The sequence below is a fragment of the Ursus americanus genome, chromosome 24 (assembly GCF_024610735.1).
Source record: "Ursus americanus isolate L20-20 chromosome 24, mUrsAme1.1.p, whole genome shotgun sequence".
Lineage (NCBI taxonomy): Eukaryota > Metazoa > Chordata > Mammalia > Carnivora > Ursidae > Ursus > Ursus americanus.
This window is the reverse complement of record NC_142150.1, coordinates 6,874,848-6,896,615: the sequence shown is the minus strand read 5'-3', so window position 1 is coordinate 6,896,615 and position 21,768 is coordinate 6,874,848. Positions and strand designations below refer to the sequence as shown.

Genomic DNA, 21,768 nt, shown 5'->3' with positions numbered 1-21,768 from the left:
AGGAGCTTGTGGTGAGGAGTAGAGTAGCCCCTGGCTCCCCCCAGCTCTCTGGGCTCACCTCTGAGGTCTCCCCAGTTTTAAGTATCAGACACCCTAAGACATGAATTCTGCATGTCAAAGTCATGTTGACCCCAGATCGGGGCAGGTCTGAAAGCACAACAGATCTGTTCCAGCTTGAAAGCGGCTGGGAAAAGGCAGAGTGATGGGGTTAAAGTCAGAACTGGGTTCCAGGGAGTGGATTTGTTGCACTAGAACCTAGATTATTGGCATCCCCTCTGCCATGTCCACCTGCCTGGGGCATCGCGTACACCTTCACGGAAAGGGAAGAAGGTGCTACCTACACCCTCCCACTCTGGGAAGGCCCCACTCTGGACTGATATGAAAGGTAGGCTACCTAGACTGGCCAGCTTGGGTACAAGGAGTGCAAACTTCCACCTTTCCCCGATCTTGTGTCCTTCCGGGCACTGATACCAATGAGTGGAATGGGTGATTCGAAGTACTGTGCAACTATGCAATTTATTTCCTTCATTGGGAGAAGCAATGATGTACAAGAGTATGGGGCAACAGCACACAAAACCCTCTTCAGCTTTCATGAGTCACACGCCTGTACTTCATGAAAGTATCCTTCTTTGCAGCACGGTCTGTCCCACGCTCCTCCTCCCCAGACCGTCGGCACTCAAGGTGAAGCAACACAGACCAGGTAGCCCTGCCTCTGTGTACTCTCTGCTTCATTTGATCAATTCCAGTTTTTCTCATGATGCCATCATTGTTGGGGAAGGGGAGTTACTCCCGAGAGAAATAAATGCAATACAGTTCTGACTGAGACTTTCATTTGTCATCAAATTCCTACTGTGTCCTTGATCTCCCATCCAGCTTGGAAGTAGAATGAAAATCATCCTATAATTCTGCCTCTTGTGAGCCTCTTCACGTCTCTGAAGGTCTGACCAGCATACTCATTTCTGAGCTTAGTAACTCCTTAATGCACTTTCTTTTTCCTGCATCATAGATTCCCTTCCAATCAATAATGTCCATCCTACAATCCCCCACATTTTACATCTAATGTTTTTTTTTTTTTAAAGATTTTATTTATTTATTCAACAGAGATAGAGACAGCCCGCGAGAGAGGGAACACAAGCAGGGGGAGTGGGAGAGGAAGAAGCAGGCTCCCAGCGGAGGAGCCTGATGTGGGGCTCGATCCCAGAACGCCGGGATCACGCCCTGAGCCGAAGGCAGGCGCTTAACCGCTGTGCCACCCAGGCGCCCCTACATCTAATGTTTTATCTTCCGATAAAAAGATCCCTTTTGTCATTTTCCCAATTTTATTTTTTCCTTATATTACTTTATTACTCTATTGTAATCTCTACAAAATCATTATTTCTTTTAAAATCTCAACTGCCTTACTTTTTTTTCCAAAGGGTGTCATTCTTTTTGAATCACTCTTTCAATGATTGTAGGTGGCTTTCGACTACCTCATTTGTTTCACAGTTCTAACTCTTGCCCTGTTCTTCCTTCCAGATCTCCACTTTATGAGATTCATTGTCTCCTCTAATGATAGGATATATTCTTGATAAAGGCACCAAGTAAACCGATTTCGCAATCCCCAGTGCCGCCACTAGAGGCCACTCTAAATCACCCTCAGGTGGGAGCTCAGCTACTGGCTGTCCTCTCTCTCTCTCTCCAAGCGAGAGTCTTCCATGTCAGTTATGGCCATGAATGAGTTCACTGTGCCCCTCTCCACCACCATGCCCCCAAACTGTTTTCAGGGTCATTACTTCAACTTTCAGTAGAGATGTGAACAGGGCTTGTCTACCCCACAAAGATCCTGTAATACAACGGCACATCCCCTGATAACTGCATTCAGAACCACACTGTACCTTTACCCATGCCTAACACCTGGCATGAAACTCCCCACAGCCCTGTCACCCTCTGTCCTGAATGAGATGCCTGCACACAGGTCCAGGTAGGAATAGCATCAGCCACCTTGGTTCAGTTACAGAAAATGAGGCAATGTCAAACATGCCAACCCACAGGTCCTCCCCTAAAAACAGACAAGAACAGCAGAGTGAGCCTCTCCTCTAGACCTAAGGATCCAGCTCATCCTTCACACTCCAACCCCACCCTGGATCTTTGCTGGTAGTACGGCATATTGATTAACAATGCAAGCTCTACTCTTTACTAGCCATGAGATCCTAGACAAGTCACTCATCTCTCAAGAATAACTCAGACATTAAGTTAAAAGTGCAGCTGCGTACGTTTATTCTTCTATTAGCAGGTAGAGGTGGAACACAAGGAATTAAGAGGTAGAATTTGTTTTGGTTTTTTTTAAGATTTTATATATTTACTTGACAGAGACAGCCAGCGAGAGAGGGAACACAAGCAGGGGGAGTGGGAGAGGAAGAAGCAGCCTCCCAGTGGAAGAGCCTGATCCGGGGCTCGATCCCAGAATGCCGGGATCATGCCCTGAGCCGAAGGCAGACGCCCAACGACTGAGCCACCCAAGCGCCCCATAAGAAGTAGAATTTGAAATGGAGACGGGTCACAGTCTAGAAACAGTAAGTCTTACTTTGGGGGAGGGGTATAATTGACATACAGTATTATGTCAGTTTCAGGTGTACAACGTGATCTAATAATTATATATATTGCAAAATATCACCACAATAAGTCTAGTTAACATCTGTCACTATACATAGTTATAAAAATATTTTTTTCTTAAAAGTTTTTCTAAACTTTTTTGAGATTTACTCTTAGGAACTTTCAAATATGCATTACAGTATTTTTAGCTATAGGCACCATGGTGTACGTTACATCCTCATAATTTATTTTAAAACCAGAAGTTTGTACCTTTTGACCACCTTCACCCATTTCATCCACCCCACTCCGCCCCGGGCACCCACCATTGTGCTGTTATCTACAGGCTTGGGTTTTGATTTCGTTTTTAGATTCTACATGTGAGATCATACGGTATTTGTCTTTCTCTGTCTGATTTCATTTAGCACTATACCCTCAAGGTCTATCCATGTTGGTGCAAATGACAAAGTTTCATTCTTCTTTTAATGGATAAACAAAATTCCATTATTTATAAATATATATTTATATATACATTTCATTTTATATACATATACTTCATTATATATTTTCTTTATCACACAATCTCACATTTTCTTTATCCATTCATCAATGGATACTTGTTTCCATACCTTTCTTGTTATAAATAATGCTTCAGTGAACATCGGGGTGTATGTATCTTTTAGAGTTAGCGTTTTCATTTTCTTCAGGTAAATACCCAGAAGTCGAATTGCTGGATCACATGGTAGTTCTATTTTTAATTTTTTGAGGAACTTCTGTTTTCCATAGGGGCTACTAGCAATTTACATTCCCATCAATACAGTGCACTAGGGCTCCCTTTTCTCCACATCCTTGCCAACACCTGTTGTTTCCTGTCTTTTCGATACTCAGAATGAGCCATTCTGAGAGGTGTAAGGTAATATCTCATTGTGGTTTTGATTTCCCTGATGATAAACGATGTTGAGCACCTTTTCATGTGTCTTTTGGCCATCTGTATGTCTTCTTTGGAAAGTCTTGCTTTCTTTTTCTTAGATAAGCTGATTGGCAGGAGGTTATCAAGAAAGGCAGGGAAAGTAATTTCAGTTACATACGCATTCACTGAGAAACGTTGTTGTCTCTGTGGTTTCTGTGCAAGAACTTCCAATGTTCTTCCAGTGGTTTCCCCATCTGAATAAACCATGAACGCATCATAATGAAAGCACCTCGTTATAGTTCTTCAGTACTTGTGTCAATTTGGGTGTCCTGAGAATAAGCTTTCAAGACGGAGAATAAGGGATTTGTTCGACATGGCACCTATAAAAGATGAAGGAGAGAGGGCACATGAGTATGTCGGCAAAGCCTTTAGACCATGATGCAGATGTAAGATCTTTAAAGGGAGAAGTGTGTAGCAAGAGCCCCAGACTACACTGCAAGCCTGAGAAAGTCTCAGGGGAGCTACAAGGATTCCTGCATTTCTCAGCTCTTTCTGGGGCTGCCCAGGGAAATGCCAGGCTTTCCCTCAAATGCTCGGATACTGCAGCAGGTCCCTGACAGGCCACAGCTGGAGCATGCTGGCTGAGTACACTCCACAGCAGGCTCGCTCTCTAAGGGGTCTCAGCAGCACATCTCCATAGCAACCACACTTTCTAGTCAAAACTCAACTTCCTAAGGAGCTGTATTGGTTAGCTTTTGCTGTGTAAAACCCAGCCTAAAACACAGTGGCTTTGGAGAAAAAAAAAAAAAAGTATGTATTTCTCATGCATTTGAGAGTTGGCTCTGTTGAGTGGGAGTTGTGGGCCATCGTCTGATCTAGACTGGCCTCTCCTAGCACAACCAGCTCTAACGTCCGGTGTCACTCGGCCCCCAACAGACACCCTTGGACGCACCCTCCTCTTACTACTATCGGAAGCACCAAAGATCGCAAATGGTCTCCTGAGGCCTAGACTTAGAGCCGGCACTCTTTCATTGGGCTCATTCTACTGGCCAGAGCAGGTCACAAGGTTGAGCCCAATGTCAAGGGGCCGCGCATCAACGGAAGACGCTCCAAATTACATGGCAAAGGACAGGATGGGAGGAAGGGCGGAGGCTTGGAGCCCGAACTGCAAACCACCACAGAATCCAGGCTAATCACAAAGGCTCGAGGCTCTTTTTCAATAAATATCACTGCCAAATGTGAGGTTATCATGATAGCCCCCGGATTATCGGAAACCAGACGAAGGCAAGAACCAGAACATTCGCAAGTATCACGAGGCATTTATAATGAGACGTATTAGCTGTCGCACGGAGTTGGCTTGGCAGGTCCAAACTAAGTGAGGGCAATTTTATTATGCAGAACCACGTAACCGACATGTTTACACCGGTCTCTTGGGCCTCTACGGTGTGAGTTGTTTTATTTGCGATGTGGGGCATAGTCAGGGATAAACATGTTTGAAAACATGTTTTAGTTTGGAAACACTTAGGGAGGGTTAGAAATCCCTGGTTAAACCAATGAAATCTGGGGGTAAGCTGTCCCATTGAGCTATGAACAAAATAGGAGTACCCGGGGGCAGGATTTCTTACCTCTGAGCCACCGTTTCTATGTGTGAGAACAACAGTGCAGCCCCCATATGGCTCAAAAACCTGGTCTGAACCAATAAGGTCAGGTTTGATACAGTGAAACTGGTGTACTATGAAGACGCGAGGGGCTTTATGCTACGTCTCCCCAGAGTCATAAAGCACCACATGGAGAGCAGAAAAGAAAGTTCATCAACAGAACCTCAGAAAAAGCCACACCCCCCGGCACCTGCGTGGCTCGGTTGGTTAGGTATCTGCCTTTGGCTCAGGTCATGATCCCAGGGTCCTGGGATCGAGCCCCGCATCGGGCTCCCTGCCCAGCGGGGAGTCTGTCCCTCTCCACTCCCCCTGCTTGTGCTATCTCTTGCTTTCTCTATCTCTCTGTGTCAAATAAATAAATAAAATGTTTAAAAAAAAAGAAAGAAAGAAAAAGCCACCCACTACAAACACACGCCACACTTAGAATACCCCAATATCAGTCCTAAGAACTCCTCGACAGCGTACCCTGGCAATAATCCCTGGACTCCCAAAGCCAACGCCAAAACACAGGGCTACCCTTTGCTTTGGAACCACTTACCTGTTTCCAAGAAATACATAAAATCAGTACAAATATTAAGATTCCAGCAGAGACAAAAACGTACACCCAAGTATACGTTGTCTTCTCAGGTTCTGCAGAGAGAAAGAGGAAAAGGACATTAAGAAACCTCGTGGCCAGAGCCAGAGACCCTACAACCACCGCTAGGATCTGTGGTTGTAGGTCATTCTCCCTGTCCCTGTGACCCTCTGCCACACGTCTTGGCCCCCTCCATTCCTATCACATGCACCTGACCCATGCAACAGCATGTTTGGCGCTGGCCAGAATATGCCACAATATCAAACGCCACGTGCCACACACACACACGCCATGCAACGTGTAGAGCTTCCCAACCATGACACCGTCTTACTGCCATAGAGTGAATGCGTGTGCCCCTCAAAATTCATATACTGAAATCCTAGTGCCCAACATGATGGTATTAGGAGGTAGGGCTGGGGGAGGTGATGAGGTCAGGAGGGTGGAGCCCTCGTGAATGGATTTAGTGCCCTTATAACAGAGGCCCTAGAGCGACCCCTCATCCCTTCCACCATGTGAGGATACAATAAGAAGTCTACAACCCAGAAGACAGTCCTCACCCAACCATGCTGGCACAATGATCGCAAATTTTCAGCCTCTGGAACCATGAAAGATAAAGTTCTGTTGTTTTTAAGCCGCCCAATCTGTGGCAAATTGTTACAGCAACCTGAATGGACTAAAACACACATGTAACCCAGACAAACCCCTCATACCACACACAAAGCATATTTCAATTTCACACTCCCCATGCCCCACACATACTCTGCACACATCTCTTCACACACCACCCACACACATTCCTAGCCCTTATTTCCAGGAAAATTCCTCTCTCCTTCCAGGGCCATCCTGGATACCCAGACCACATCCCCCAGGGGCCCTGGTCAGATGCTGCCTTCTTTACCCCTCTTAGCTCCAGGCAGATGCATCTGACCAGCAGCGTCATACCCACCCAGGACCATAGCCAGGACCATGGGAGCCACGATGTGAGCTTCATGGACCTCATCCCACCGGCAGGAGGGATTCTGTACTGACCTGTAGACCTTGAAGATCTAAGGATCTAAGGACCCCATGTCCCTGGGGAAAGTCCTGAGCGTCTGCAGGCTCACCCTACTATGGCCTCCCCATCTTGGGCACCATCCATAAGACAGAACTACTGATTCAGCCTCTACCAGCCAACAGTTTGTGGTGCAGCTGGGGCCTGAGCAGAAGAGTTGCTGGCAGGGCTGGGTCCCTGGCCCCTGAGAGACTCTTATCTTCAGAGGACATGGACAGGATCCTGTCCCCTCTCTCCTTGTAGCTAGCAAGCTTCACACTCCAAGCCTTATAGACCACCCAGATCACTTAAGTCACCATGAGCTAAAGGTAGCCCTATTTCCATCGGAGGACTATTGTCACCATTCTCTACCAACTAGACCACCTGCCCTGGCTTAGAGACCTAGTCCGGACTGCTGACTCTGGGGCTGAGCTATACCAGACCAAGCTTCCATCTTCCCCACCGTCTCCTGTCTTCCCTAAGACTCCCTGGGAACCAAAGTTTTACGTTACCCGACCTCAAGGTGAAGAGTAGGGGAAATATTCAGGAGGCTGCTTACCTATTACAGTCAGGGTGAAGTTGAGCCTCTGGCAGGTAGGCAAGGATTTGTGCCATACCACACACTGGTAGATGGTCATATTGTCTTCCAGAGAGGGCTTCAGCCTCAAGAAGCTTGTGACATTAAACACGCCATCTTCATTTTTGGTGATACTATTAGTGAAGACATCCTCAGAAACTTCCGCATACCGGGGATCCTTCTGGGTCCACTTTTTCCATGTAATGCTAATGTTCGTGGGGTAGAACCCACTAGCCATACACGAAATAAGTTGTTCTTCATTTTCTTTCACCATGGCTTGCTCCGGAAACAAGCTGCTGACTGGGTAAGCTGCCAAGAGAGAGAAGTCATGCTTCGAGGGTACGTAGGGACTATTTCTTATCAGCCCAATGCCTGACCCACAGCAAGCCTTCAGGAGAGCTGAGCATTCTGAATGGGATCCTGCTTAGGCTAAATATTTTGGGTATGTTGGTTTCGGTGTCAGTTGATCTGGCCCCCTACTCTCAGAGCAGTTTTATAGGGCACGGTTTCTTAAGCTACTTTGTATCATACATAGGCACCTGTGAGAATCTGAGGAAAGCTTTAGAACACTGTTGTAGAGACTACTAATGGCCAATTTCCATTCTTCAATGACATTTCCAAGTTAAAGCTGCTTCTCTCAACCTCCATGTAGCCACGTGAACTTAGGGTCCCGTTTAGATGTAATCAGAAATGATGAGAGCAACTTCCAGGGAGTACCCTTAAACAACAAGGGTGTCATAAAGAAAAGGACCGTACCCTACTCTCCTCTCCCCCTTCCTCTTTCCTGCAGAATAGCTGGAACAGCTTGCTGGCTAGAGATGGAGAAGCCATTTCCAAACATAAGGTGAGAATGGCAAAGTGATAAGATAAAAGGATCCTAGGTCCCCTATGGTCACAGAACTGTCATAGCTGCTTTGGGTTGGCTACATTTGTGTAAAAGACAATAAACTACTTTTTAAAAAGCCATTGTTGACTTCTGGTTTCCTTTCTGCCACGTAAAGACCCTGGAAGTCGTAACAAGAAAAAAGCTGAGCTGAACAAACTACAAGACAACAAGTTTTCTTAGATCCATGAGAGAATTAAGGTGACAGGACAAACCAGCACCCCAAAAACTAGAGAGACAGGCAGACTGAAAGAATCACGGCCAAGATCATGTCACCTTAAGCAGATGCCAGAGCCATAAACCAGTAGGAGCACTTCAGCAGTGACTTACAAATTGCTAAAGGACGAGCATGGACTAGCTTGACAGGAAGAAACTCCTGGGGGCCCAGGCTCACGGGAAACTCACACGGATTCTCACAGTGAAGGTGCAAGAAAAATCCCCTCCTATTTTCAGGGGAGAGGAAAAGTAACTAAGAATAAACCTCGCGCGTGAACGGCAACAAAGGATGCTCAAGAGAAAAGACTTTGCCAGAGCCTTTTCCGACCTGGGTAAAGGATGATTAGCTAAATTCAGCCCCCTCTGGCCTTCTGGCCTCACCTACAAAGGCTTCCGAAGGTTACAGCCTGGGGGCTCGGGGGACTTCAAGAATGAGATTTAATGGTAAGACTGACTGCTTCCCCTCTGCAACCCTTTATCACCACAGCAACAGGGCTCAGGGTGGTAACAGCAGATGAAAACTGAGAGATCTGCAAGGCACCAACTCTGCTTAAGAAAGAGGGAAACAAGGAAAACAGGCAGCCGGCAATGAGGACCTGCCTGTTCTGATGAAAAATCCTTACAAGGAGCCTCTTAGAAAATGTATCTTGTGTGGAAATCGTGTAAGTACATTATAAGAATGTACGGTTATTGTCCCAGTTTCTTTCTGCATTTGCTGGAAGCACTTATGGAAGGCACATAGCAAGTCTTTGTGGGAAGAAACAGAAAGAAATCACAAAAGCGATTAAGAGAGCTCAGATAATGGGGTTTATGCCAGGTACAAGGATCCTGCATCTCTCAAAGACCCTAAAGTTTGTAACATCAAGTATCAGGAATAAATTATATGTTTTATCATCAATAAACATATTTTACAATAAAAAGGGGGGGAGAGAAAAAGAAAAGAAACAAAAAACAAGTGCACCGCATAGAATGGTACATACTAATCCAATTATATATACAATCACTTTAAATCAATGGTCTAAACACAAAAATTACATAACAGAGACCGGGGGCGCCCGGGGTGCTCAGTCGGTTACGCGTCTGCCTTCGGATCAGGTCATGATCCCAGGGTCCTGGGATGGAGCCCCGTATCGGGGGCCCTGCTCAGCAGGGAGCCTGCTTCTCCCTCTCTCCCCTCCCCTCCACTTGTACTCTCTCTCTCAAATAAATAAATAAAATCTTCAAAAAAAAAAAAAAGAAGAAGAAGAACATCAAAATACTTGAGGCAGAACCTGAAAGAACTACAAGGAGAAAAAGACAAATCCGACAATTACAGTCGGAGATTTTGACACTCGTCTTTCATTAACTGATAGACCAGCGGACAGAAAAGCAGTAAGAAAATAGTCGAAAGGAACATCACCACCAATCGACTGGATCAAATCAATCAATGGGATCCTTTATCCAACAGCAGAGTATACATTCTTCCCAAGCTCATATGGAATATTCACTAAGATAAATTGCCTTCTAGCTCATAGAATACATCTTTAACATTTTTAAAGAATAGAAATCAGGCAGAATATGTTCTCAGACCACGATAGAGTTAAACTAGATATCAATAAGCAGAAGGATGGCTGGAAAAATTCCAAATTTCTTGGAGAATAAATCACTTCTGTTCTTTTTTTTTTTTTTTTGCGGGGGGGGGGTTCTTTCTTTCTTTCTTAAAAAATTTTTTATTATGTTATGTTAGTCACCATACAGCACATCCTTAGTTTTTGATGTAGTGTTCCATGTTTGCGTATAACACCCAGCGCTCCATGCAATACGTACCCTCCTTACTACCCATCACCGGCCTATCCCAATTCCCCACGCCCCCTCCCCTCTGAAGCCCTCAGTTTGTTTCCCAGAGTCCATGGTCTCTCGTGGTTCATTCCCCCTTCTGTTTAAATCACTTCTATTCTAAATAATATAGGGGTCAAAGAAAAAGTCTCAAAAGAAATTTTAAAATATTTTGAACTAAATGAAATTAAAATGAAAATACCACTTACGAAAATTGGCAAGTGCAACAAAAGAAATGGTTAGAGGGGAATGTAGAGATTGAATACATATTTAAGAAAAGAATAAAGATATAAAATCAACTATCTTAATAAATAAGCTTCCACCTTCAGAAGCTAGAGGAAGAAGAGCAATTTAAGCTTAAAACAAGCAGAAAAAAGAAATAACAAAAATCAGAGCAGAAATCAATGAAGTTGAAATCAATGGAGAGAACCAATGAAAGCAAAAACTGGTGCTTTGCAACAATTACTAAAATTGCTAAGCTTCTAGGTAAATTAAGGAAAAAAGAGAGAAGACATAAATTACTAATCTCATAAATGAAAGAGGGATCACTATTGATACTATGAACAAAAGAATAACAAAGGAATATTATGAGCAACATTATGCCCACATATTTGATAACTTAAATAAAATGCACGAAGTCCTTGAAAGACACAAACTACCGAGACTCATACAAGAAAAAAAATATAATTTGAATAGGCCTACATCTATTACAGAAATTGAATCCATAATTAATAACCTTCAAAAAGAGAAAGCACCAGGTCCAGATGGTTTCAATGGTGAATTCTACCAAATATTTAAGTTAATTATGATACCAATTCTTTACAATTTCATCTAGCAACTAGAAGCAGAGGAACACATACTAACTCATTCTATGACCCCAGTAATAAACTAATGCCAGAATCAGATAAAGGCATCACAAAAAAGGAAAACTACAGACCAATATCTCTCATTACATTGAATGCAAAAATCCTCAACAAAATATTAGCAAATTGAATCCAACAATGTATAAAAATAATTATACACTACAACTAAATGAGACTTATTCCAGGTATTCAAGACTGGTTCATCATTCAAAAGTCAATGAATACAATCCATGACATCAACAGACTACAGAAGAAAAATTGTATAATGTGGATATTTTCCACATATCAATTATGTGGAAAAAGCATTTGGCAAAATCCAACACCCATTCATGTTAAAAACTCTCAGCAAACTAGGAATAAGGGGAAATTTCTCAACTTGAAAAAGAACATCTACAAAAAACCTACAGCTAACATTGTACTTAATGGTGAAAAACTAAGGGCAGGAACAAAGCAAGGGTATCTCCTCAAACCAAGCCTATTCAATATTGTAATGGAAGTCCTAGCCAGTAAAAGAGAACAAGAAAAGGAAATAAAAGATACACAGGTTAAGAAGGAAAAATGAAATTGTCTTTGCTCTCGGACACATGATTTATATAGAAAAATCCCAAAGACTTGACCAAAAAATATTTAAACCCTAGAACTAACAAGTGATTACAACAGGCTACAGGACACAAGGTTAATAGACAAAAGTCGATTGCTTTCTAAAATACCAGTAATAAACAATTGGAATTTCAAATTAAAAACCCAGTACCATTTACATTAGTGCCCTCTCTCCCCCACAAAAAAGAAATACTTAGGTTTAAATCTTACAAAATAGGCACAGAATCTGTATGAAGAAAATTACAAAACTCTGATGAATGAAATCAAAGATCTAAATACATGATGAGATCGTCTCTGCTCATGGATAAGAAGAATCAATATTGTTAAGATGTCGATTCTTCCCACCTTGATCTATAGATTCAATGCGATCCGAAGCCCAGAAAGTACTTTGTGGATATTGATGAACTAACTCTCAAGTTTATATGGACAGGCAAAAAGTCTAGACTAGCTAACACAATAGTGAAGAACAACAATTTGGGAGGACTGACACAACCTGACTTAAAGACTTACTATAAAGCTACAACAATCAAGACCACATGGTATTGGTCAAAGAAAAGACAAATAGACCAGTAGAACAGAATGGAGAGCCTAGAAATTGACCCACACAAATGTATTCAACTGATCTTTGACAAAGGAGCAAAGGCGATTTGATGCAGAAAAGGTAATCTTCAACAAATATGCTGGAACAATTAGACATCCGTATGCATAAAGTCTGCACAAGGAATCCAGACATACAACTTACACTTTTCACAAAAATTAACTCAAAATAGATCACAGACCTAAACATAAAACTATAAAACTTCTAGAAAGATAACATAAGAGAAAATCTAGGTGGCCTTGAGTTTGGTGATGAGCTTTTATTTTTTATATTTTTAAATTTTTTTAATTTTAAATAGGCTCTATGCCCAGCATGGAGCCCAACACGGGGCTTGAATTCATGACCCTGAGATCAAGACCTGAGTGGAGATCAAGAGTCAGACAGTAAACCAACTGAGCCACCCAGGCGCCCCCATGATGAGCTTTTGGATACACTGCCAAAAGCGTGATCCATGAAAGAAAAAACTGGTGAATCGGACTTGATTGAAATTTAGAAGTTCTGCTCTGCAAAACACAATGAAGAAAATGAAAAACAACCCACAGACTGGAAAACATATTTACAAAACTCATATCTGATACACAGAGTACTAAAAAAAAAAAATGATAAAATACATATAAAACTCTTAAAACTCAACAATAGGAAAACAAAGAACCCAACTGAAAAATGGACAAATGATCTAAACAATTATCTTTCAAAACAGGACAAACAGGTGACCAAAAAAAAAAAAAAAAAAAAAGGCAAATGGAAAGATCCTCAACATCATATATCATTAGGGAATTGCAAATTAAAACAGCTGAGACTACGCACCCATTAGAATGGCTAAAGTATAAGAAACTAACAATACCAAATGTTGACAAGGGTACAGAACAAAAGGAACTCCCATTCATTGCCGGTAGGAATGCAAAATGATACAGTCACTCTGAAAGAACTGGCAGTTTCTTACAAGTTAAACACAGTCTTAACATATGATCCAGGGGGCGCCTGGGTGGCGCAGTTGTTAAGCGTCTGCCTTCGGCTCAGGGCGTGATCCCGGCGTTCTGGGATCGAGCCCCACATCAGGCTCCTCCACTAGGAGCCTGCTTCTTCCTCTCCCACTCCCCCTGCTTGTGTTCCCTCTCTCACTAGCTGTCTCTCTCTGTCAAATAAATAAATAAAATCTTTAAAAAAAAAAACACATATGATCCAGCAATCACACTCCTAGGTATTTACCCAATTGAGATGAAAAATAATGTCTACACAAAATCTACACCTGAATGTTTATGGCAGCTTTGTTCCTAATTGCCGAAAACTGGGAGCAATCAAGGTGTTTCTCTGTAGGTGAATGGATAAACAAACGAGGTAGATCTGTACGATAGAATGTTACTCCGTGATAAAAAGAAATGAGCTATCAAGCCACCAAAAAAAAGAGACACAGAGGAATCTTTTCTTTTAAGGTTTATCTATTTATTTTGAGAAAGAGAGAGAGAACACATGCAAGTGGAGGGTAGGGACAGAGGGAGAGGGAGAGAGAATCTCAAGCAGACGCCTTGCTGAATGCGGAGCCTGACGCAGGGCTCAGTCTCTAGATCCTGAGATCATGACCTGAGCCAAAATCAAGAGGCAGATACTTAACCGACTGAGCCACCCAGGCACTCCAGAGACACAAAGGAACCCTAAATGTATATTACTAAGTGCAGGAAGCCAGTATGGAAAGGTTACATATTGGATGATTCCAATTCCAATTATTTCACATTCTAGAAAAGGCAAAACTATGGAGATAGCAAAAAGAATAGTGGTGCAAGGGGTCAGGAGGAGGAGCGAATAGGTGAAGCAAAGGCAGTGAAATTATTCTGTAATACCGTAATGGTACGTGCATGATATCACACATACGTCAAACTCACAGAACTGTAAAAACAAAGAGTGATTCTTAAGGTATGCAAAATTAAAAAAAAAAAATTTAGGAGTTCAAGGAATCCCAAGAAAGAGAGAAGGTAAACTATAATAAGCAAATCTAAGTGTACTACAAATGTATGAAACAACCTCACTGCAAGGGACAGAGGAAAGGTGCTGACCTAAGAAACTTTTGAAATAAATGGAGTCTATAAGAACAAAGGCAAAATGAAAGGCGCCTGAGTGGCTCAGCTGGTTAAGCATCTGCCTTCAGCTCAGGTCATGATCCCAGGGTCCTAGGATCGAGTCCTGAATTGGGCTCCTTGCTCAGCAGAGAGCCTGCCTCTCGCTCTGCCTGCTACTCCCCCTGCTTTTGCTCTGTCTCTGACAAATAAATAAATATATAAAATCTTAAAAAAAAAAAAAGAACAAAGGCAAAATGAATTGCAATTGAATACTGTACTCTAGTTGACAAAGTGTTTCTCACGGGGGTACAGGTTAACAAGTCTGATAAATGTGGGCTGCACAGAGTGACTTCCTTTCAAAGAGTGTAGCAAGACAAGGAGGGGGAGGAGAGTGACTTTATGGTGGAGAAACCAGGCAAATACTACTTAAGCTAAACGATTAATAGTCATAAATCGTTCAATTAGATGGGATGGGACAAAAATGGCACTTTACCTCTGTGATTGTCCTCTCCCAAAACCATAACTCCAGTGAATTATGGGAATAACAACAGAGAAATGCCAATAAAATGGCACCCTTTGATATACCTGACCACTACTCCTCAGAAGGTCAAGGTTGTCAAAAACAAGGAAAGTCTGAGAAATTGTCAGAGTCAAGAGGAGCCCAAGGACACATGACAACTAAATGCAATGTGGTATTCTGGACGGGATCTTGGAACAGAAAAAGGATATTAGATTAAAAACTAAGGAAATCTGAATAAGTTATCAATTTTAATTAATAATAATTACCAATACTGGTTCATTATTTGTAACAAATATGCCATATTAATGCAAGATGTTAATAACAGGGGAAGTGGTATGCAGAGATGGGAGTGATATGAAAACTCTGTACTGTCTTTGCAATTTTTCTGTAAATCTAAAACTATTCTGGGACACCTGGGTGGCTCAATTGGTTAAGCATCTGCCTTCGGCTCAGGTCACGATCCCAGTGTCCTGGAATCAAGTCCCGCATTGGGCTCCTTGCTCGGTGGGGAGCCTGCTTCTCCCTCTGCCTACTGCTCTCCCTGCTTGTGCTCTCTCTCTCTGACAAATAAATAAATAAAATCTTAAAAAGAAAAATAAACTATTCTAAAAAAATAAAGCCTATTAATTTTTTTTAGATATTTTTATTTGGGGGCACCTGGGTGGCTCAGTTGGTTAAGGATCCAACTCTTGCTTCAGCTCAGGTCATGATCTCAGACTCCTGAGTTTGAGCCCCATGTCAGGCTGGGCAGGGAGTCTGCCTGAGATTCTCTTTCTCCCTCTCCCTCTGCTCCCCCCCACCCCACACGCACGCATATTCTCTCTCTCAAATAAATAAATAAATAAATCTAATAAAATAAAATACTTTTATCTTAAGCTTTCTGTCGGTTGCAGAGGAAATTAATCCTAACTTAACATCCCCATCCCCCAAGTTCATATGTACAAAATATTAAAAGTCCTCAGTACAATTTGGGGGGCTCATAGACACTGTACCTCTTTTATAGGCTGAATTGCGGCCTCTTAAAATTTGTACTGGGCTGAAGTCCCAACCGCTGTCCCTCAGACTGTGACTGTATTTGGAAACAGGGTCTTTACTGAGGTAATTCAGTTAAAATGAGGACATTAGGTTGGGCCCTAATCTAACAGGCCTGATGCCCTTGCAGGAAGAAAAGAGGAGGACACGTGCACAGAGGGAAGACTATGTGAAGACAAAGGGAGAAGACGGCTACCCACAAGCCAAGCAAAAAGGCCTCGGAAGAAAACAACCCTCCTGATACCTTGATCTCAGACTGATGGACGGCAGAATTATGAGAAAATAACTTTCTGTTATTTAACCCACCCGGTGGTATTTTGTTCCGGCAACTCTAGCAAACGAATACACCCCCAAAGCCCACCTACATAGTATCAGACCAATCAGAATCAAGAAAAGTCAGGGGCGCCTGCGTGGCACAGCGGTTGAGCGTCTGCCTTTGGCTCAGGGCGTGATCCCGGCGTTCTGGGATCGAGCCCCACATCAGGCTCCTCCGCTGGGAGCCTGCTTCTTCCTCTCCCACTCCCCCTGCTTGTGTTCCCTCTCTCGCTGGCTGTCTCTATCTCTGTCGAATAAATAAATAAAATCTTTAAAAAAAAAAAAAAAGAAAAGTCAAGCTCAAAGAGGTGTTTGGAGTATAGTGTTGCTGCTGTTCCAAGTCTTCACTGGGCACGGACCTCACAACAGTACCCAGCTGGGCATTTTCATACATTATTTTATGTAATCCTCAGAATATTACAAGACAGGTACGATTTATCAACCCATTTTGTACATGGGAAAATTCAGACCCAAAAATGTGAAATGGCTGGCCCAATCACCCAGTTTGGAAGCAGCAAAGCTAAAAGAGGATTCAGATCTATGGAACCAGAGCCCAGCATCTCTCTCCCTTCCCAGCTGCCTTTCAGAGACACCTCTTCAGTGAACACGCACCGTCCACACCCTAAGCGAATTATATCATAACTAATATAGCTATCTTTCACTGAGCACTTACAATGGGCCAAGCACTATGCTGTGTTACCTGCATTTTTCAGACTCTTCCCCACAACAGGCCTCCTAGGTAGGTGTTATTACATTTGTTCAGAAGGAGGGTCTACATGATTAAGAACTTGCCCAAAGTTGTCCAATTGCCCATGGAAGCCCAGGACTCAAACCCACGTCTGTCTGACTCAGCAGCCCACGCTCCAAGTTTCTGCTCTGGTTGGCCCACAGCTCCACCTCAAACCTCAGCACCACAGCAACCACAGGGCCCTGCCCCAGGCACTCACCCATAACCTCCAGCCGGACTCTTCCCACTGCTTTGTGAGGGGTGATCACCACCTCGCATCGGTACTCTCCTGCTTCCCACAGCTGGACCCCTGGGAGCTGCAGCGAGGCATCCGCCCTTTCCAGCCTCGATAGAGGCACGGAGGCTCCAGGTCGGACTATCTTTCGGTGGGCTCCAAAAAACTGAAACAGTATAACTTCTGTTGCAGACATCTGATGCTTCCAAAACCAGGTGACACCCATAATTGTGATGTCCAGGTGGCGGGGACCCTGGACTTTGCAGACAATAGTGGCATTGTCATTCAGGAGCACCGTCTGAGTCTCCCCTGCCATCTCCACTTGCAGAGAACCTGTGGCAATAAGAGAACTCAGTTATGGGAGACCCTTGGAAAAAACACAGGCGTGGTGCTCTCAAACGCTGCCACGTAATTGAAAACAAATTCCTTTTATTGTGGGGGAGGGGGAGTCTCAGGTACAGAGGCTCCTTAGTTCACGGCCCCACATTAATCCAAATAAGATCCTTCAACTTTATTCTTCTTTTTTCAAGACTGTGTTCAATATTCTGTGTCCCTTCCAATTTCATAGGAATTTTAAAATCAGTTTATCAATTTCTACAAAAAAGTTCACTGAGCTTCTAATAGGAATCACACTGAATCTGAAAATCAATTTGGGGAGTACTGTCATCTTAACAATGTTGTCTTCTAATCCATGACTCTGTTTTTGGGATATGCAATGGACTGAATGTTTGTGTCCCTCCAAAATTCATATGTTGAGGCCTACTGCTCAGTGTGATGGTATTTGGAGGTAGGGCCTTTGGGAGGTAATTAGGTCATGAGGGTGGAGCCCTCATGAATGGGATTAGTGTCCTTACAAAAGACGTGAGGGAAAGACCTCTTTCTCAGCACCAGAGGATACAGCAAGAAGGTTTCCTCCACAAGCCAGGAAGAGGCCCCTCTCCAGGAACCAAATCAGTGAGCACCTGATCTTGGACTTCCCAGCCTCCAGAGCTGTGAGAAATAAATCTCTGTTGTTTAAGCCTCAGGTCTAAGGTATTTGTTAGGGTGGCCTAAAAAGACTTAAGACAGGATGCTTTTCCATTTCACTTATTTAGATTCACTTAAATTTTTTTCAACCTTAAATAGTCTCACTGTTCTGATGTAATAATCAGAGCAAGCTAAACATTTGCTATATTAAGGCCATCCATGTGTCCCCGGATTTGGTTCTTTCCTTAGGTCTGCTTTTATCAATGCTGGTGACAGACCAAGTCTGATTTATACGATGCATCTTATGTGGGAAATGCCCGTGACTCTAGGTATCTGATCATCTTTGAGAAATGACGGCAAAGCTAGTGTAATAACTTTTGGAGATAACCATTGCTAATTTGATGATTACCATTAGCCACTAAATGAACTATAAAACTTAATTTTAAAAAAAGCTTTATAGTTTTCAGAGTAAAAATGTTATGCTTCTTTTGTTAAACTTATTCCTAAGTATTTTATTCTTTCTGATGGTTTCATAAATAGAACTGTTTTCTTAATTTTATTTCTGGATTGCTCACTACAAGTGCATAGAAATACTATTTATTCTTTTTTATTTCCATCTCCCACACCCAACAGGCAATCATTCTAAGATGTTGAATGCTTCCATTTTGCTCTCTTTAAAACTGCCTTGCTTTGTGGGACGTCTGGGTGGCTCAGGTTGTGATCCCAGGGTCCTGGGATGAGTTCCCACTCAGGCTCCTTGCTCAGCGGGAAGCCTGCTTCTCCCTCTGCCTGCCACTCCCCCTGCTTATGTGCTCTCTCTCTCTCTCTGACAAATAAATAATATCTTTTTAAAAAGGTGATTCCTTCAATAGGGTATTTCTTAAAAAAAAAAAAACTGCCTTATTTTGTTTCTCAAACTTATGAAAATGGTATGGAGTTACATGTTACTGTTTCTGCTCCCGGCATTGTTTCAAATCCTCTCTCATTGATACGTGTACAGCTAGTCCATTGGTTGGAGCTAATGATGAGTTCTTCATATGCAAATCTACATTTGGCTCATCCACAGCCCCAGGGATGGGACACCCCCAGGGTCCCCTAAATTCCCACATCCCCACCCATCCAGCCACCACCACTTTGCACAGCCCGGCCTATTCTGGCCAGTCTATAAAGTGTCAAGTGATATCTTACTGTTTTAACTTCTATTCTATGATTAGTAGTGAGTTTAAACATCTCTTCATATGCCTTTCTGCCTTTGGTTTCCTGTTTGATAATTAGAAACATCCATCCGTGCCCCCCCCCCCCCGCCCAAAAAAGTAAAAGAGAACGTTTGAATGTCACCACAAAGGTAAAACACTCCCCTCACACTTTTGGCAAAGGCTTCAGTAAAGTGAAATATTCCCCCTCACCAGCACGCAGGGGAGTATTTTCCTTACTCCCACTCCTCCCCATCCCCCATACCTAGTTTTTCTTCTCAGCTCCTGCATCCAAAGTGATGCAAAAGCGGCTCTGAAATTTACAGAGCATTCCGGGCGCCGAATCAAAGGAGGCACCCGGTCTCGGGCTCCTACAAGTACCAACTCGGTGCAGAGTAGCCGTCACTAAAAATTAGAATAAGTAAACGGAGCCGCGGGTCATAGACGGGAGCCCCGGGCGGCTGCGGACCTCAGCTGGGACTCCCGCGGCAGCGGCCCTTGAGCACCTGTGGCGCAGCCAGCACCCCTCCGGCCTCCCCGGCCTCTCTTCCCCGCCACCACCCGCTCCTCCCGCGCCGCGGGCCTACCTGTGCTGGGTGGCCAGGACCACAGGGCCAGAAGCAGAGGCACAAACCCGAGCCGGAGCAGCCGCCAGTGCGCCATGCGTTCGGTCCGCTGGTCTGGCCGGCCGGGGCCCGGGACACTCCGCGAAGCCGCCGGCAGCGGCGCGTACGAAGTCATGCAACTAGCTGTGGCTGTGACACGGGCGGAACTGCGGCGCGATGCGCTGAGCCCGGGTGGCGATGGAGGGAACTAATCTAAGGGTCAGAACGGACTTCCAGGCCTTTGGGTCCCCTCTGGTAGTCGGCGAAGTGAGTTGGAAGGAGTTCATTCACTCCACTCGGCCCGGGCGTAAGAGCCTTGCGCCCGGCCACACCCCTACCGGGAGGACAGGCCGGAGCCTGCGCGGAGGGGTGCGGGAGGCTGGCAAAGGTGGAGCATCGAGCCTGCCTTCCAGAAGTGGGGAGGCGCCTTGGGCCCAGGTCACTTTGTAAACTGAGGCCGGAGCCGGCAGCCGGTTTACCGCAGGTGCCCCTCCCGCAAGGCGCCGCGGACCCTGGTGGCCATGGAGGGTGGTGGCTTTGCTAGTGAATGCAATGTCAGGGGGCGGGGCGGAGCGTGGTCACTGCTCTTACGGTAGAGCACGTAGCTCTGTCAGTTAACTTCCCATTCTTTTCTTTTTTAAGATTTTATTTATTTGACAGACAGCCAGCGAGAAAGGGAACACAAACAGGGGGAGTGGGAGAGGAAGAAGCAGGCTCCCAGCGGAGCAGGGAGCCCGATGCTCGATCCCGGGACTCCTGGGATCACGCCCTGAGCTGAAGGCAGACGCTTAAGACTGAGCCACCCAGGCGCCCCTAACTTCCCATTCTTGATTTGGGGTTAGGCCACGATCTCAGGGTGGTGAGATCAGCACCCCCCTCAAAGCTCCCTGCTGAGCGGGGAGTCTGAGATTCTCTCCCGCTCCCTCTGCCTCTCCCCCCATCCTGACCAAACGCCTTGCTCTCTCTTAAAAACAAAACCAAACAAAAAAACCCTAAAATGTTCATTAAGTGATCATTACGTTTTACCACCTCCAGACCAGTTTTTAAATCAGTTTTAACTACAAAGTTCAGAACACAAATAGCAGGGGCGCCTGGGTGGCACAGCGGTTAAGTGTCTGCCTTCGGCTCAGGGCGTGATCGATCGATCTGTGATCGATTCCCACATCGGGCTCCTCCGCTATGAGCCTGCTTCTTCCTCTCCCAGTCCCCCTGCTTGTGTTCCCTCTCTCGCTGGCTGTCTCTATCTCTGTCAAATAAATAAATAAAATATTTAAAAAAAAAAAGAACACAAATAGCAGTTCCATTATAATAAATGCACACACCTCTTGCCCAAGCATCTTGCATTCCAGTAGTCTCGCTGATCCTACTGAATTTTTTCCTCACATCATTAAAAACAATGTATGTAATCTATAGAAAATCACAGGCAGATCTGGACTCAAGACCCAAGTTTCAGCTATATCATCACTGACCGTGGGACAGTGGGCAAGTTGCCTCAGTTTTCACTTCTCTACAACTAAGATGCTAAAATCTTCCCTGCAGGGCTGTTTAAGAATTACAGGATCAGGCTGGGTGTGAATGAAGACTTCGTGGTACTGTCAGTAACTAAGCAAATGTTTACGTGCACACTTACCTGCAGAACAGCACGCAGAGGGGAAAGAGCATAGAACTGGGAGGTGTGCGGGGTGCCCACACTGACACCAACTAGCTGAGGGACCTTCAGAAGGTCACGGTTTCTGACCCACAGTTTTAACAAGGGATCTGCAAGGTTAGGTCCAGCTATAGAATTCTAAAATCCTAAACTACACCTCTTCTCAACTGCTACCTCTTCC

The 21,768-nt window shown here is 44.2% G+C and overlaps 1 protein-coding gene and 1 non-coding gene across 3 annotated transcripts; one reads left to right on the top strand and one right to left on the bottom strand.

Moving 5' to 3' along the window:
• Positions 1 to 497: 497 nt before the first annotated feature.
• On the bottom strand, positions 498 to 20,462 carry NCR3LG1 (natural killer cell cytotoxicity receptor 3 ligand 1). Of its 2 annotated transcripts, XM_045796487.2 has the most exons (5): positions 19,922 to 20,462; positions 17,161 to 17,508; positions 7,300 to 7,626; positions 5,675 to 5,766; positions 498 to 3,858 (listed from the first exon to the last, which is right to left on the bottom strand). In XM_045796487.2, the coding sequence occupies exons 1-5, from the start codon at positions 20,073 to 20,075 to the stop codon at positions 3,772 to 3,774; spliced, it is 1,008 nt and encodes a 335-aa protein (XP_045652443.2). In that variant the 5' UTR covers positions 20,076 to 20,462; the 3' UTR covers positions 498 to 3,771. The 2 variants fall into 2 exon arrangements, with proteins under 2 accessions (XP_045652443.2, XP_087711458.1); XM_087855332.1 differs by lacking the exons at positions 498 to 3,858; positions 5,675 to 5,766 and adding an exon at positions 6,119 to 6,305.
• On the top strand, positions 18,291 to 18,419 carry LOC123791685 (small nucleolar RNA SNORA72). The gene has a single exon (XR_006779475.1). It is a non-coding gene; the product is annotated as a small nucleolar RNA SNORA72 (small nucleolar RNA).
• Positions 20,463 to 21,768: the final 1,306 nt, after the last annotated feature.

Coding starts and splice junctions, on each gene's coding strand:
- NCR3LG1 (XM_045796487.2), bottom strand. CDS start 20,075: ATGACTTCGTACGCGCCGCTGCCGGCGGCTTCGCGGAGTGTCCCGGGC. Junction 7,627..17,160: donor AGTCCGGCTGGAGGTTATGG/GTGAGTGCCTGG, acceptor CTCTCTTGGCAG/CTTACCCAGTCAGCAGCTTG. Junction 5,767..7,299: donor CTTCACCCTGACTGTAATAG/GTAAGCAGCCTC, acceptor TTCTCTCTGCAG/AACCTGAGAAGACAACGTAT.